The 12,756-nt window shown below is 35.2% G+C and overlaps 1 protein-coding gene across 1 annotated transcript; it reads right to left on the bottom strand.

Annotated features, from left to right (window-relative positions):
• Positions 1-3,622: 3,622 nt before the first annotated feature.
• Positions 3,623-12,754, bottom strand: LOC128235251 (ras suppressor protein 1-like). The gene is made up of 9 exons (XM_052950039.1): positions 12,483-12,754; positions 11,635-11,685; positions 10,892-10,959; positions 10,649-10,701; positions 8,453-8,571; positions 7,976-8,058; positions 7,571-7,685; positions 7,210-7,342; positions 3,623-5,456 (listed from the first exon to the last, which is right to left on the bottom strand). Exons 1-9 carry the CDS (start codon positions 12,586-12,588, stop codon positions 5,372-5,374), a joined length of 813 nt encoding a protein of 270 aa, XP_052805999.1. The 5' UTR covers positions 12,589-12,754; the 3' UTR covers positions 3,623-5,371.
• Positions 12,755-12,756: the final 2 nt, after the last annotated feature.

Below are 12,756 nucleotides of genomic sequence, written 5' to 3'. Positions count from 1 at the left end.
CGTCGCTCGGCGTTCTGAAAAGGGCGCAGTGGGATCGCCGTAGAATTCTAACAACGATTTTACGGATCCACTACAGCGATCATTGCTATCCAAATGGTAATGCGCTTCTACCGCGTCAATCGGCGATTGCATGACAATTAATCAACCAAAAAAATATTATAAAGTGATGATATTTGCAAAAAACCCATTCATTTCACCATGACTGATGTGCATTGATCAGAAGCGGGGCTATTGCTTGCCTAAATGCAGGTCCGGCAGATCCAGGATAATGCAGACGCTGTGAATCCCATTCTGAGACGACGATGGAGGTGGGTCCCAACGCGTATGAGTCTTTGGGTTCGACCATGGCTGGGCGAAGGCAGACGGTTGCAGCATGATCACTATCAACGGCTCATGGAAAACAACACGCCGTCAGCGCGGTGTGAGCGCCGTGAAAGCGCACAGTGCGCGCGCGGTGACAAAACGATGCACTCAGTGGAAGCGCCGTGAGAGACCTATCAGAAATCGCCATCTTCATGAACAATAATCATGTTTTCCTCCGATCTCACGGCGCTCTGGGGAAATTAACAACGCCATGCAATCGCAGTGGCAACGCGGCGATGTGTGACAGGGTATAATACATGTTGCAAAAAACATACGTTTATGTACATTAACATTCTGAATAGTATACAGACTTTGTTTTACTATCACAAACAGTTCAACAGTCTAACAAAGTCCGAGCGAATAATTACCACCCAAACACGTTTGAATTCCGAGCAAATCAGGCATTCTTATGTGTGATCTGTCAACCACATGTATCAATTACAAATTTAGACATTTCACTTGTTGCTCTTCATTTTTGTTTGTCATACACCTCATACAGTTTGCCGGGCAAAGTAAAAACTTCGACTAAAGATGTTTGCATTGTTTTATCTGTTTCTGTAGATTCAAAATCTGTAACAAGAAACGTGGCGATAGCCGGGCGTCGGGAAGATATTAACAGTACGTGGATGTTCGAAGACGGCACACCGTTGACTTTCTTCAACTGGCATACTCCGAGAGAATTTGATGGTTGCATCAGACTCAAGAGTGGCAAGGACTGGATGTGGGGCTACTCCAAATGTGATTCTTCGCGCTACTTCCTTTGTGAAACTGTTATATAGGTTAATGACGTGCCCTCTTAATCAGTATCAGGATTATTAAGGGTTTGGGCAATCGGAGCATATACATATTGGTGTTTAAATATTGTAACAATTTCCACGGCGGCTCATCTTGTATTCATTGATATACATTGTAATGTGTGTTTCACGCACGCACGCTGCTTTTAGTTAGGCCATTCAATTGTATTCCATTAAACAAGATCATAGTAAAAATCGATTTTTAGCTCGACTATTCGAAGAATAAGGAGAGCTATACTACTCACCCAAGCGTCGGCGTCGGCGTCACACCTTGGTAAAGGTTTTGCGTGCAAGCACACATAGGTTAATATCTCAGCCACTACTTGAGGTATTGCACTGAGACTTAATACAATGATACTCAACCATCCAACCTACTTAATAAACCAAGTTAGATAACTCTTGTTTGCATTTAATGCAAGTAATAGGCCTTTATTATTTGACTTAGAAATTCTGGTAAAGGTTTTGCGTGCAAGCACATATAGGTTAACATCTCAGCAACTAGTTGAGGTATAGCATTGAGACTTAATACAATGGTACTCAACCACCCAACTTACTTAATTAACCAAGTAAGATGACTCTTGTTTGCGTTTAATTCAAATTATGGCCCGTTTTTATTCGACATAGAAATTCTGGTTAAGGTTTTGCATGTAACCACTTTTAAGTCAATACCTCAGCGAATACATTATGTATTGCATTGCAACTTTACACACAGGCTCCCAACCATTTATATAATTTTTGCCGCTTTATTATGCCACTTAGAAATTCTGGTTAAGGTCTTGCATGTTAGCACACATAGGCTAATATCTCGGCAACTACTTGATGTATTGCATTGAGCCTATATACAATGGTATTCAACCACCCAACCTAATTGAATAACCAAGTTAGATAACTGTATTTTGCAAATAATGACCCTTTATTATTAGACTTAAAAATTCTGGTTAAATTTTTGCATGTAACCACATTTATGTTAATATCTCAGCACATCATGTATTACATTGAAATCTAATCTTACAGTGATCCATGCATGATTCGCCAAAACTTTTTAATCCTTACACTGAAAAGCGGCGGAATAATCGAGCGTGCTGTCTCTGTGACAGCTCTTGTTCGGCTCGTCCTTGATGTTTTATTCACTGCAGTGTATACTACTTATAAAAACATACTTTTAGTTCAGTTCAAACATTCAACACAATCATATAAAATGAAATATGTCAAAATGGCAATGTTCATTGACAAGAAATGTGTTTGTATATATACCTGACGATCGGCGAGTCAAAACATGAAACGAAAGAAAAATAAGCATTCGAGCACACAATTTTGCAAATTTTTATGGGGACGTAAAAAAGATTCTAATAGAAAAAAATGCAAAATATGAACCTAAAAAGATTTTACGCTTTCAGAAAACATTCAAAACTTCTTTAGATTTAGGATATATTCAACATCATAATGACTTATATAATTCCAGAAAAATACAATCGATACACATAAGTAAACTGTACATAGCTCTTTATATAAATACAGTTTTGAAACATTTTGATATTTTCATTTGTGTTTTTTTAAAAAGGAGCTACTTTTTCCGGATTTGTCTCCCTTGTTCCTAAATCAAACTACAGGTAAGTTGTTCAAACGAAATAATTTTTAAGTTATTTCCTTTGAATAGAACATGTGTATACTATAATATATGTTTTTCGAGTTGCTTCAAAAAATAAATACAAAATGGAGTGTGCAGACGAAACTTTTTCTAGTAAGTTACTAACATCATTATAATAGAAATGAATCACATGCTAATTTGTAGTTTTAAAATTTAATCAGCAATCTGCAAACCCAGCATTCGCAGTTTTTAATAATAGATAAGAAAAAAAAAATCGTTTATCTCACCAAAACCTAGGAACCGACCAATTCTTATAAGCTGCGATAAGCGTCATACCTTCCATTAGAGCTCGTTCACGGATAAATGTCAAGATCACAGTTACCTCGTACATGACTTGTGTTTGGACTGCAGATTTGGCTCGTCGAGCTATCCGAGCGATTCGGTGCCTATGTTGAACTCTTGGTCTGAGAATTATAACAAATATGTTCTTGTACACCATGATGCACAAAATAAATACATAATTCCATTTGGTCGTATGATTTTACAAATAAGTCTTTTTAATTTAATATTCCATATACATCTTATAATTTACGAGTTATTTTATGACCGCTTTTTAAAAACATTTTATTGACTTTTATAGACCTTTCTGGGAATCATTATTATTGATTTTTTTTTTTGGGGGGGGGGGGCGTATACACCACTGCTATCAGTCATCTTAAGTGTCCCTTTTACTGCATTTCCATCTATAAACTTCAATCCCATTCAGCACCATAGGATTAATTTGTACGCATTCTAATGGTTGATTCAAGTTACTGCAGCAACAAAAGTGAGTTTCAAAAAAAGGCCTTTGGAGTTTGGAAGTATATAATAACCAAGCTCAAGTTAATTCAGTTATGTTATTTAATTTGCAAAAGCAAAGTTTAGATACTGAGAAGTAACAATAATACATACTATGAAATTCTTATCTAACATGTATAACAAAAAGCAGCAAAATATGTACATGATACCAAAGGTAAGAATATACATGTAGGAAGTTATACAAGTAAGCGAAATACATTTTACAAGGACTCTATGACAACTTGTAATATACAATATGTAGCAACATGTCACAAAGAAATTTCTTTCTTTAATTGATATAAGGAATTAAAAGAGTCTTTAATACTATTTTACATACATACGTTTTGCAGTACCGGTATTTTGAAGGTACAATAAAGCTTACCATACATCATTTATGGCTTCGATGTAATTAACAAATAAATAATAGAGGTATGCTTAAATGATATAACTGAGATTCTACATTACATAACTGTTTCAATTGACTATTTATATAGCTGAAAACAATTAAATTAAACATCATATAAGAGCACTGTTTTGAATCCAAATATTCTAAAAAAAATTACAGTCACAAGCATTATTTATCATCATGGCACAAATCTTAATTTAAATTGAACTTGAGCACAGTAATTTCACAATCAGCAATACTAGACTTAATCATTTTATTTAAAGTGCATCTTATAAAACAGAGCAGTATCTGTACATGTACAAATATACTCGACTTTACTGACACTTAACTGCTGTTCCATTTAAACATACAGCCTAGCCCAGGATGGCTCTTTCAAAATGGACCGCCCGCCTTCAGTTTTTTAAACTGTTGGAAGCAAATACATGTAGCAAACAAGAACCTCCTCCAACACAGTTTCTTTGTTTTGCCTTCCTAGGTTAGGTTTGTTTGCTTAAATTGAATAGCCCTTAGTGACTTCATGTTATGTAACAGCTTACCAGTTGTAGACAACCAGTGCCACAGTGCCACAGAAGTAACAGTGCTACAGAAGTAAAACAATTGATAGTTTGGATTGCTATTGCTTGTCCTTGTTCAATTAACTTTTAAAAACAACAACAATTATAACTTAATACTAAAACTATACAAAAAATATATACAAGATTTATACATACTTCTACAGTGAAGTGTGCATATAAAATCAGCACCATACTTAACATAATAATACAAGCAAGTACATGTATACATGTATAAATGTTTATGAACATAATTAAGATAAACTACAGAATCTGACTTTAGGATGACATTTCGAAAGATAAACTACAGAATCTGACTTTAGGATGACTATCTCGAAATGTCTCTTAACAGCAAGGCACAAATAGTATTTTATTACTACAGGTACTTCAAAAGTCAAAGAATAATCTCCAGTTATCACATCATCTTTGAAAATGTGATTGATTCCCGACATGTATTTATTATTTGAAAATGGCAGTGTAAGACGTAAGGGAGAGCAACATTAACAAGACTCAATACCTCCCTTTGTTAAAGGTTTTCTAGGTCTGGCTGAATATAATCAGGTAATTCCTAATCAAGCCATACAACTTTATATGAGATGACTACTGAATATTTCCCAGAAAAAGGAAAGCTATTTTAGATGATATCTACTTAATATAACAAGTACTTTTAATTGTCCCTCATATCTTCCATGAACACATGTTTAAGTCAGTAATGTTTTCTTTCTAAAATTGGTAAATATGGATGCCCAGGCATTCATGGATCTGGTATAGATGTACAGATCTCTCATCCGAGCCCCGGCACTCATGGATCTGGTATAGGTGTACAGATTTCTCATCCGAGCCTGCTGATCTTCTTGGACTTGTCAGCCACTTTGGGAGGAGGCGGGGCACCAGCTGCTAGGTGACGCCCATACAGGCTGTAAGGGAAGATTCACATTCATATAGCTGTTTGACTGAACATGTTGATTAAAGGGTACTGCATAGAGTGATAAATTCAAGACAGAGTGATTTTTTTAATAACCTTACAAGAGTGCAGCTGAGTGAAATACAAATGCTGAAAAATACATTTTCATGATTCAATCTCATTAAATATTCTTAATTAACAATATAGTTTTAAAAATAGACACTATCAGAAACAAGAGCTGTCACAGTATGTGACGAATGCCCCCGAATGTGACATTGACCTACGAACAAGGTCAGTACATGAAAAGTTGATCTTGCCTTTATGTGTCAAATACATATGGCAAGTTATTTTAAATTTCCTCTGAACATAAAAAAATACCACCCATACTTGACAACCTACACTGTTATGTCCTTATATTCAGAATTCCCTTGTGAATAAACACTTAGTGTATCTTTCACCTTATGGGTCTTGCACAGGACACGTCGTCTTCGTATGTGGAACACATGTAGCAAGTTATTTTGAAATCTGTCCTTACAAGGGAAAGTTACAGCCCGGACACGACAACCTATACCCTATGTCCTTGTATGCAGCACTCCATTGTGAATAAACACTAAGTGTGACCTTGACCTTTGAGGTAGGGACACGGGTCTTGCACACGACACGTCGTCTTGGTATGTGGAACACATGTGGCAAGTTATTTTAAAATCTGTCCATACGAGGGAAAGTTACAGCCCGGACACGACAACCTATACTCTATGCTTATATGCAGCACTCTATTGTGAATAAACACTAAGTGTGACCTTGACCTTTGAGGTAGGGACACGGGTCTTGCACGCGACACGTCGTCTTGGTATGTGGTACACATGTGGCACGTTATTTTAAAATCTGTCCATACAAGAGAAAGTTACAGCCCGGACACGACAACCTATACTCTATGTCCTTATATGCAGCACTCCATTGTGAATAAACACTAAGTGTGACCTTGACCTTTGAGGTAGGGACACGGGTCTTGCACGCGACACGTCGTCTTGGTATGTGGAACACATGTGGCAAGTTATTTTAAAATCTGTCCATACAAGGGAAAGTTACAGCCCGGACACGACAACCTATACTCTATGCTTATATGCAGCACTCTATTGTGAATAAACACTAAGTGTGACCTTGACCTTTGAGGTAGGGACACGGGTCTTGCACGCGACACGTCGTCTTGGTATGTGGTACACATGTGGCAAGTTATTTTAAAATCTGTCCATACAAGAGAAAGTTACAGCCCGGACACGATAACCTATACTCTATGTCCTTATATGCAGCACTCCATTGTGAATAAACACTAAGTGTGACCTTGACCTTTGAGGTAGGGACACGAGTCTTGCACGCCACACGTCGTCTTTGTATGTGGAACACATGTGGCAAGTTATTTTAAAATCTGTCCATACAAGGGAAAGTTACAGACCCGGACGGACGGACGGACGGTGCGATTTTAATATGCCCACCTTTGGGGGCATAAAAAGTAAAATACCATATAATCATTCAATGAACATTTTAATTCCATTTTGTGAATGAAGAAATTTACTGGATATTTCAAGAATTGAAAAAAAATATATAAGTGTTGAATGAATACATGTAGTTCTTTCTTTAAACATTTTCATTAAACAGGAAGCCCTTAATGTTAACAATACCATACTAGGATGATAGAACAATACCATATAGGTATCATAACATATAACCATTATAATATTGAATTCACAGCCAGTAGGGAAACTTACAACTTGTATGTCTCAGATCTGATGTAGTCGAACACATGTGACACGCCAACTTGATACTGGTCCGCTATCGGGGTCACCCAGGGGTTATTTTCCCCACGGAACACCTGCCGAGATCCCACGAGGTCAAGGTTACCTGTACAGTCAACCACATCCATTTCAAAATGAACAAAGTACATGGAATAAAGTCTGATAATGCAAGAAAGCATGACAACAGTTCTGTCAGAGTCATCAAATAATAATGTAAAGTAATATTTGAATCATAATTTAAGTTAATGAAACAAGTTATTTCATTTAAAATTTAGTACTTTTTACATGTATATTAACCAAAGCTCTAAGGAAACCAGCCCCCCCCAAAAAATACCGAGTTCTGGAGGCAGCACAGTCAATCTGTTTCCCTGAATGAGCAGTTCTCGTAGCCGTATCAGGTCCCCAATCTCCTTAGGCAGGGACACAAGGTCATTCTCACGCAACACAAGCTACAACGACAATCATGTCAATACCTGAATCATAACAAAGTCAAAGTTGCCTGGTAAGCATAGTGGTCACTTCTCACCAAATCATCCGCGTATGTATTTTTCAGCATTTTAGCATATAAGCTGGTGTAATAATAATAATAATAATAATAATAATAATTATAATAATAATAATAACTTCATTCTCAGGTCTTATTCTTATGTTTGAGTTACATATAATAAACATTTCATTTAAAAGTTTCGAATGATTTTTCATAACGCTTGTCTTTTGAATACCACAACATTCGACTTACAATGATAAGGTTTTTTAACCTTCCAATCTCTGGCGGAATTGTCTCAAAGTCATTGTCTCCAAGGTATAATGCTCTCAGAGAGTCTGAAATATACAAAAACAGAATATATTTGATAGTGGCTTAACACTAAGATCATATACCTAAGACATGTTTTTACCAGTACATGTAACTCCACCTATCTAAAATGCAGATATAATTGATTTCTTTATGCTCACTATTTGGTGTTTTGTGGCATACATTTTTTTAGTTCATTTACTCCAAATGACGCACGGGTCACAGATGACACATGTTTTTATAACTCAATCAATTTGTGATTAATATGCAACACAATACAATTAGCAAATTTTCATACGAAAATATGCTATTTAAAGATAGATTATACCATTAATTGAGTAAAAACTCTTAAGACAAACTTACTGCCATGGGAAAGCATAAGGTTTTGACCCAAGATAATCAGATTCATGTAAGTGCACCCACCTAGATTGAAGAAGTTGGAAGGAAGGCTGTTCTCATTCAGGTTGTTGTAGGTTAGATCTAGGACTTCAATCACGGGAAAGGCACCAAATCCTCGTGGCAAGACACTCAGGCGGTTCATTCTAATAATAATGCATCATTATTTTAATATTTTCAAATGTTTGCTATTCTCTGCTGCAGTTTCATCTTGTCTGATGGTCATATTTTTTTTTTTTTTTTTTTACATTATTAATAATCTTAAGGCCATAAACTGTACAATAATACAGAACTCAAAACAAAGAGCAACTAAATGGAGTAAGCCAAGGGGCATAACTCAAAAATTATTTTAGCCAGAGTGATGGCTCTGATCAACCTTACTAAACATTAACCTTGGTAAAGTCATTGAAGTCATTGGGTAAGTTCATGTGAATGTCCTCTAGTGTTTGAAAATCGGACTACATTTGCTATCGATAATGGAATCGAATCAGACCAAGTATTTCGATTTACTATCGGACAATAATCGAAAGTTCATTATATCAGTAAGGAATGCATTCTTTATACATAGTAACTATCATCATATTCATTTATATGGTTTAACAATCAGTACGTGTGATGCTATAGTCATGCATACATGCCATATCCCCTGGCGGGAGGAAAAATCCCCCGGAATTTTGATCCATCCCCCGGTCTTCCGGCGGGAGATAAAAATCCCCCGGAATTTATAAAAAAAAAAAAAAATTTTTTTTTTTTAGAAATTTTACATCAGGCAATAATGACAAAGTAAGTAAAACCACTGTATGTGAGTGAAACTGAATGTTAAGAAACAACTCCACAAGGGTGAAATGCCAAAAGGAAACTTTTACAACAAGTGATCAATTAATTTGTAGTAATTATCAAAGGCAAAGAAATATTACTATTTTGGAAGGAAGAAATTTATAATATTTATTCTATTCTCTTATTGTCTGAAAGTCATCAAGCTGATAGAATTAAGCACATTTTTTTAAAAGACTTTGAAGGAAGGTAAATTTAATTTAATTGTCTCGAAAACATATTTTTCCAATGACATATTTTGTTCTGCAAGTGCATTACAGTATGACATGACAGTGTATCATAAGAATATGATAAATCATGACATAAAATAATTCTGTATAATGAAAAAGTTAAGAGGTTTTCAAAGCAAACTATATGTGAATACATTTTTTCATACTTGCGTTTAAAAATACTTTAAAATTTCGCCAACTTAGACCTGCTAAAAAAATCCCCCTGAATACAACCAAAATCCCCCTGAATTTTCAGCCTTTTGAACAAATCCCCCTGAATGGTCTCCAGAAAATATGGCATGTATGGTCATGTGTTATGTTAACAGTAAGTAAATATCCATAACGGTGGTTATCTTTTTCTGTCTTTAATAACTGAACGAAAAACATAACAACGAAACACATACTTAATAAGAATTACAAATGAATTGCAAAATGATGCACATGACAAAAAGTATGTTATCTTAGCCTTTTATCCATGTAAAAGCATATCAAATATTTGTTAACCAGCTTAACATTAATTACCTGTAATATTGAAGAGCTCATTAAAATAGATCTTACTGTAATAAAACTTTCACAAAAAAGTAAATTTGTTAATAACAAACGATATCAAAAAAGGTTTCAAAAACAGAATGCATCGAGCCGGGATCCCCGGTATTTGCAGGTAATATTGGACCCACTACACTATTGAGATAGAGTATTGAGGTTGTATGAAATATATAAACAATTAAAAACAATTTGTAATTCCGTGAGAGTTTGTAGTTTTTAAAGCAAAAGTGTTTACATTCACCAAATTTGTGGAAGAGAGTGACGAGAGAAGATTTGTTCAAATGAACTCAACAAGTATTTACCGGAATGAAAAATTGACATTTACGCTAAGTTTACGGCATAACAAAACATACGTAGTTATCGGAAGTAACATTAGCGACATCGATTTTGGCCCACCACTATCGATTGTTGCCGACATAGCATTGTTGGCGACGATTAATCGATTGTACTCGATAATCGTTTCATCACTAATGTCCTCAAAGCTATTTTTTGGGTTATACTCCATACTGAAGTTTTACTCCACCAACAACACCAAGGCTATGAGATAATAACAGTACCTGGCTTTTTTGTTCTTGAACATTTATTACATTTCAGTAATTAAGTGTGTATTGTTATTCAAACATTTAATACTTACCCAAGATTAAGTGTCTTTAATTTTGTCATTGTACTGATTGATGGGTGAATTTCCTGCAAAGAACCATAGAATGAAAATTCATTGTTCAAAAGCATAAAAAGCACCAATGCATTTGCCTTATGCATCTAAAGTATTAATCACAAACTTGTATTAACTAAATTGTATTAATTTACTTGTTTTCTGTTTTACATTTAACTACAATATCTAATACATGTTATTTTAATAGATGAAATTAGAGTGTACCTTAATGTGATTGTTGAAGCAGTTGAGGATCTCCAAATTGTACAAGTTGGTGATAGATGCTGGGATACCTGTTTGTCAAGAATGTAAGGAACATCTTCAGATATTATGCCTGTCATTTCAATAATTTACTGTGTGTGACTTCACATGTAGTATTGGAAATGCTCAATGCATGATTTTAATTGCAAACATATATCTTATGCAATTTTTTAACATATATCATTGTGAAAAATTCAGTATTGTTTCCTGAATGACAATTACAGGGATGTGATTGACCTGGCAGCTGGAGGGCTGAAACTATTTCGGCCATGGGTTTTTGGGGCACTTTTGGGGTCAAAAGCACACTGCCTTAAAAAAAAAACTGGCTTTTTAGAAGCTCTTTTGAGGGTTCTTCTGACTTTAAATTTGAAGCAAACTGGGATATTAACTCTATCAACCAAAAGAACACTTGTTGTTGTTGTTGTTGTTTTTTTGGGGTGGGGGTGGGAGGGGGAGGTCCCTGGGGCCATCAGATCCGCGGAATTCCGCGAATCCGTGGACGAATCACATCCCTGCAATTATTAAAATACTCAATAAGGTAGTATTAGCAATTGCCAAGAATTGTCATTGTTGTCGCTGTTTTCAGAAATATTTGAAATACACTTAAAATAGTGGCGTACATGTATCTTCCTTTACATACATTAAAATTATAATTGAAAGTACTTGACACAATTAACATTTATGATTAACTCTTTACTCTTACTTACTTGTTAATTTGTTATGTGCCAGAGTCAGCCTTGTTAGATGTGACAAGTCAACTGCAAAAAATAAATCATTTCGACAAATGATATTAAAGAAATTTCTGCTAATTTGTGTAACATCAAGAGAGTTTAGCTCCTTGGCTAACTGAAACAAAGGACATGCATATATTGTCACTAGGGGGACTTAACCAGTAACAGCCCGTCAAGAATAAAGCCTGGATAATCTCGCACAGATAATAATTATCAAACCATTGTATAAGGGCCCAGGTTAAGACCTGTTTATTGAATAGCCGACACAGTAAGGTCTAAACTGATAAGACCATGCAGCAATATTCATACATTTACAGGCACAGAAAGTCAATATACAAATAATAATAACAATAAGGTAAATACCGTAACATTTCAATTAAATTTATTAGATGGAAATTTACAACCTCCTAAATTGTACATGTTATTGTGTTAGAACTTAACTGCAATTAATGTATAATTTTCTTAAAATATTGTTACAGTTTTTACAAATGGATATGCTTTGTGCATTGGATGGGAGTTCAAGAAGCCCTGAAGAATTTGCCATATAAAGAATCGTTAAAAATCTGTCCGTGTTCAATTATTTAGACAGTAATAGACTAGACTAAAACCCACAAACGCTCGCACAGCAGCAGATATTTTTACAAAAGCAACAGTAGTGATGGCAGTAGTGCTGCTGTATATTGAAAACTTGGTTACCATAATTATGTTATCTTCAAAGGAAACCGTAAAAGGCTTTCAAAACCAAAAAAAAACAACAGAAATAAGACCATTATATTTAACACAAAGGGTGACAAAGTGCCCCACCCACACAGGAAATTACTCACACAAGCTGGGCGCATCGGTGAGGTCCGTCACACCTCGATCAATAATTTCCATCTCCAAGGCCTTAGAATTCTTGTTTTCTTCAACATATTTCTTTAATTTTGACATACTGACGCTTTAAACAGTTAAATGTTGCAAAAATCTTAAATATTTACTCTCCAAATTAGGATCAAATTACAACCGGAAATGCCGAGCAACACCCTAAATTGTAATATTTCTTCCTCATAAAAATAGTTCACTTAATTCTTCATTATTTTGATCATGATTCTATAAATT

Source organism: Mya arenaria, chromosome 5, assembly GCF_026914265.1.
Source record: "Mya arenaria isolate MELC-2E11 chromosome 5, ASM2691426v1".
Taxonomy (NCBI): domain Eukaryota; kingdom Metazoa; phylum Mollusca; class Bivalvia; order Myida; family Myidae; genus Mya; species Mya arenaria.
This window is presented reverse-complemented; position numbering and strand designations above follow the sequence as displayed.

Excerpts from the sequence above, each read along its gene's own strand:
- LOC128235251 (XM_052950039.1), bottom strand. The coding sequence starts at position 12,588 with ATGTCAAAATTAAAGAAATATGTTGAAGAAAACAAGAATTCTAAGGCC. Across the intron at positions 10,702-10,891 it reads GCTTCAACAATCACATTAAG|GAAATTCACCCATCAATCAG; the intron begins GTACACTCTAAT and ends GGTTCTTTGCAG. Across the intron at positions 7,686-7,975 it reads GGTTAAAAAACCTTATCATT|CTTGTGTTGCGTGAGAATGA; the intron begins GTAAGTCGAATG and ends TTGTCGTTGTAG.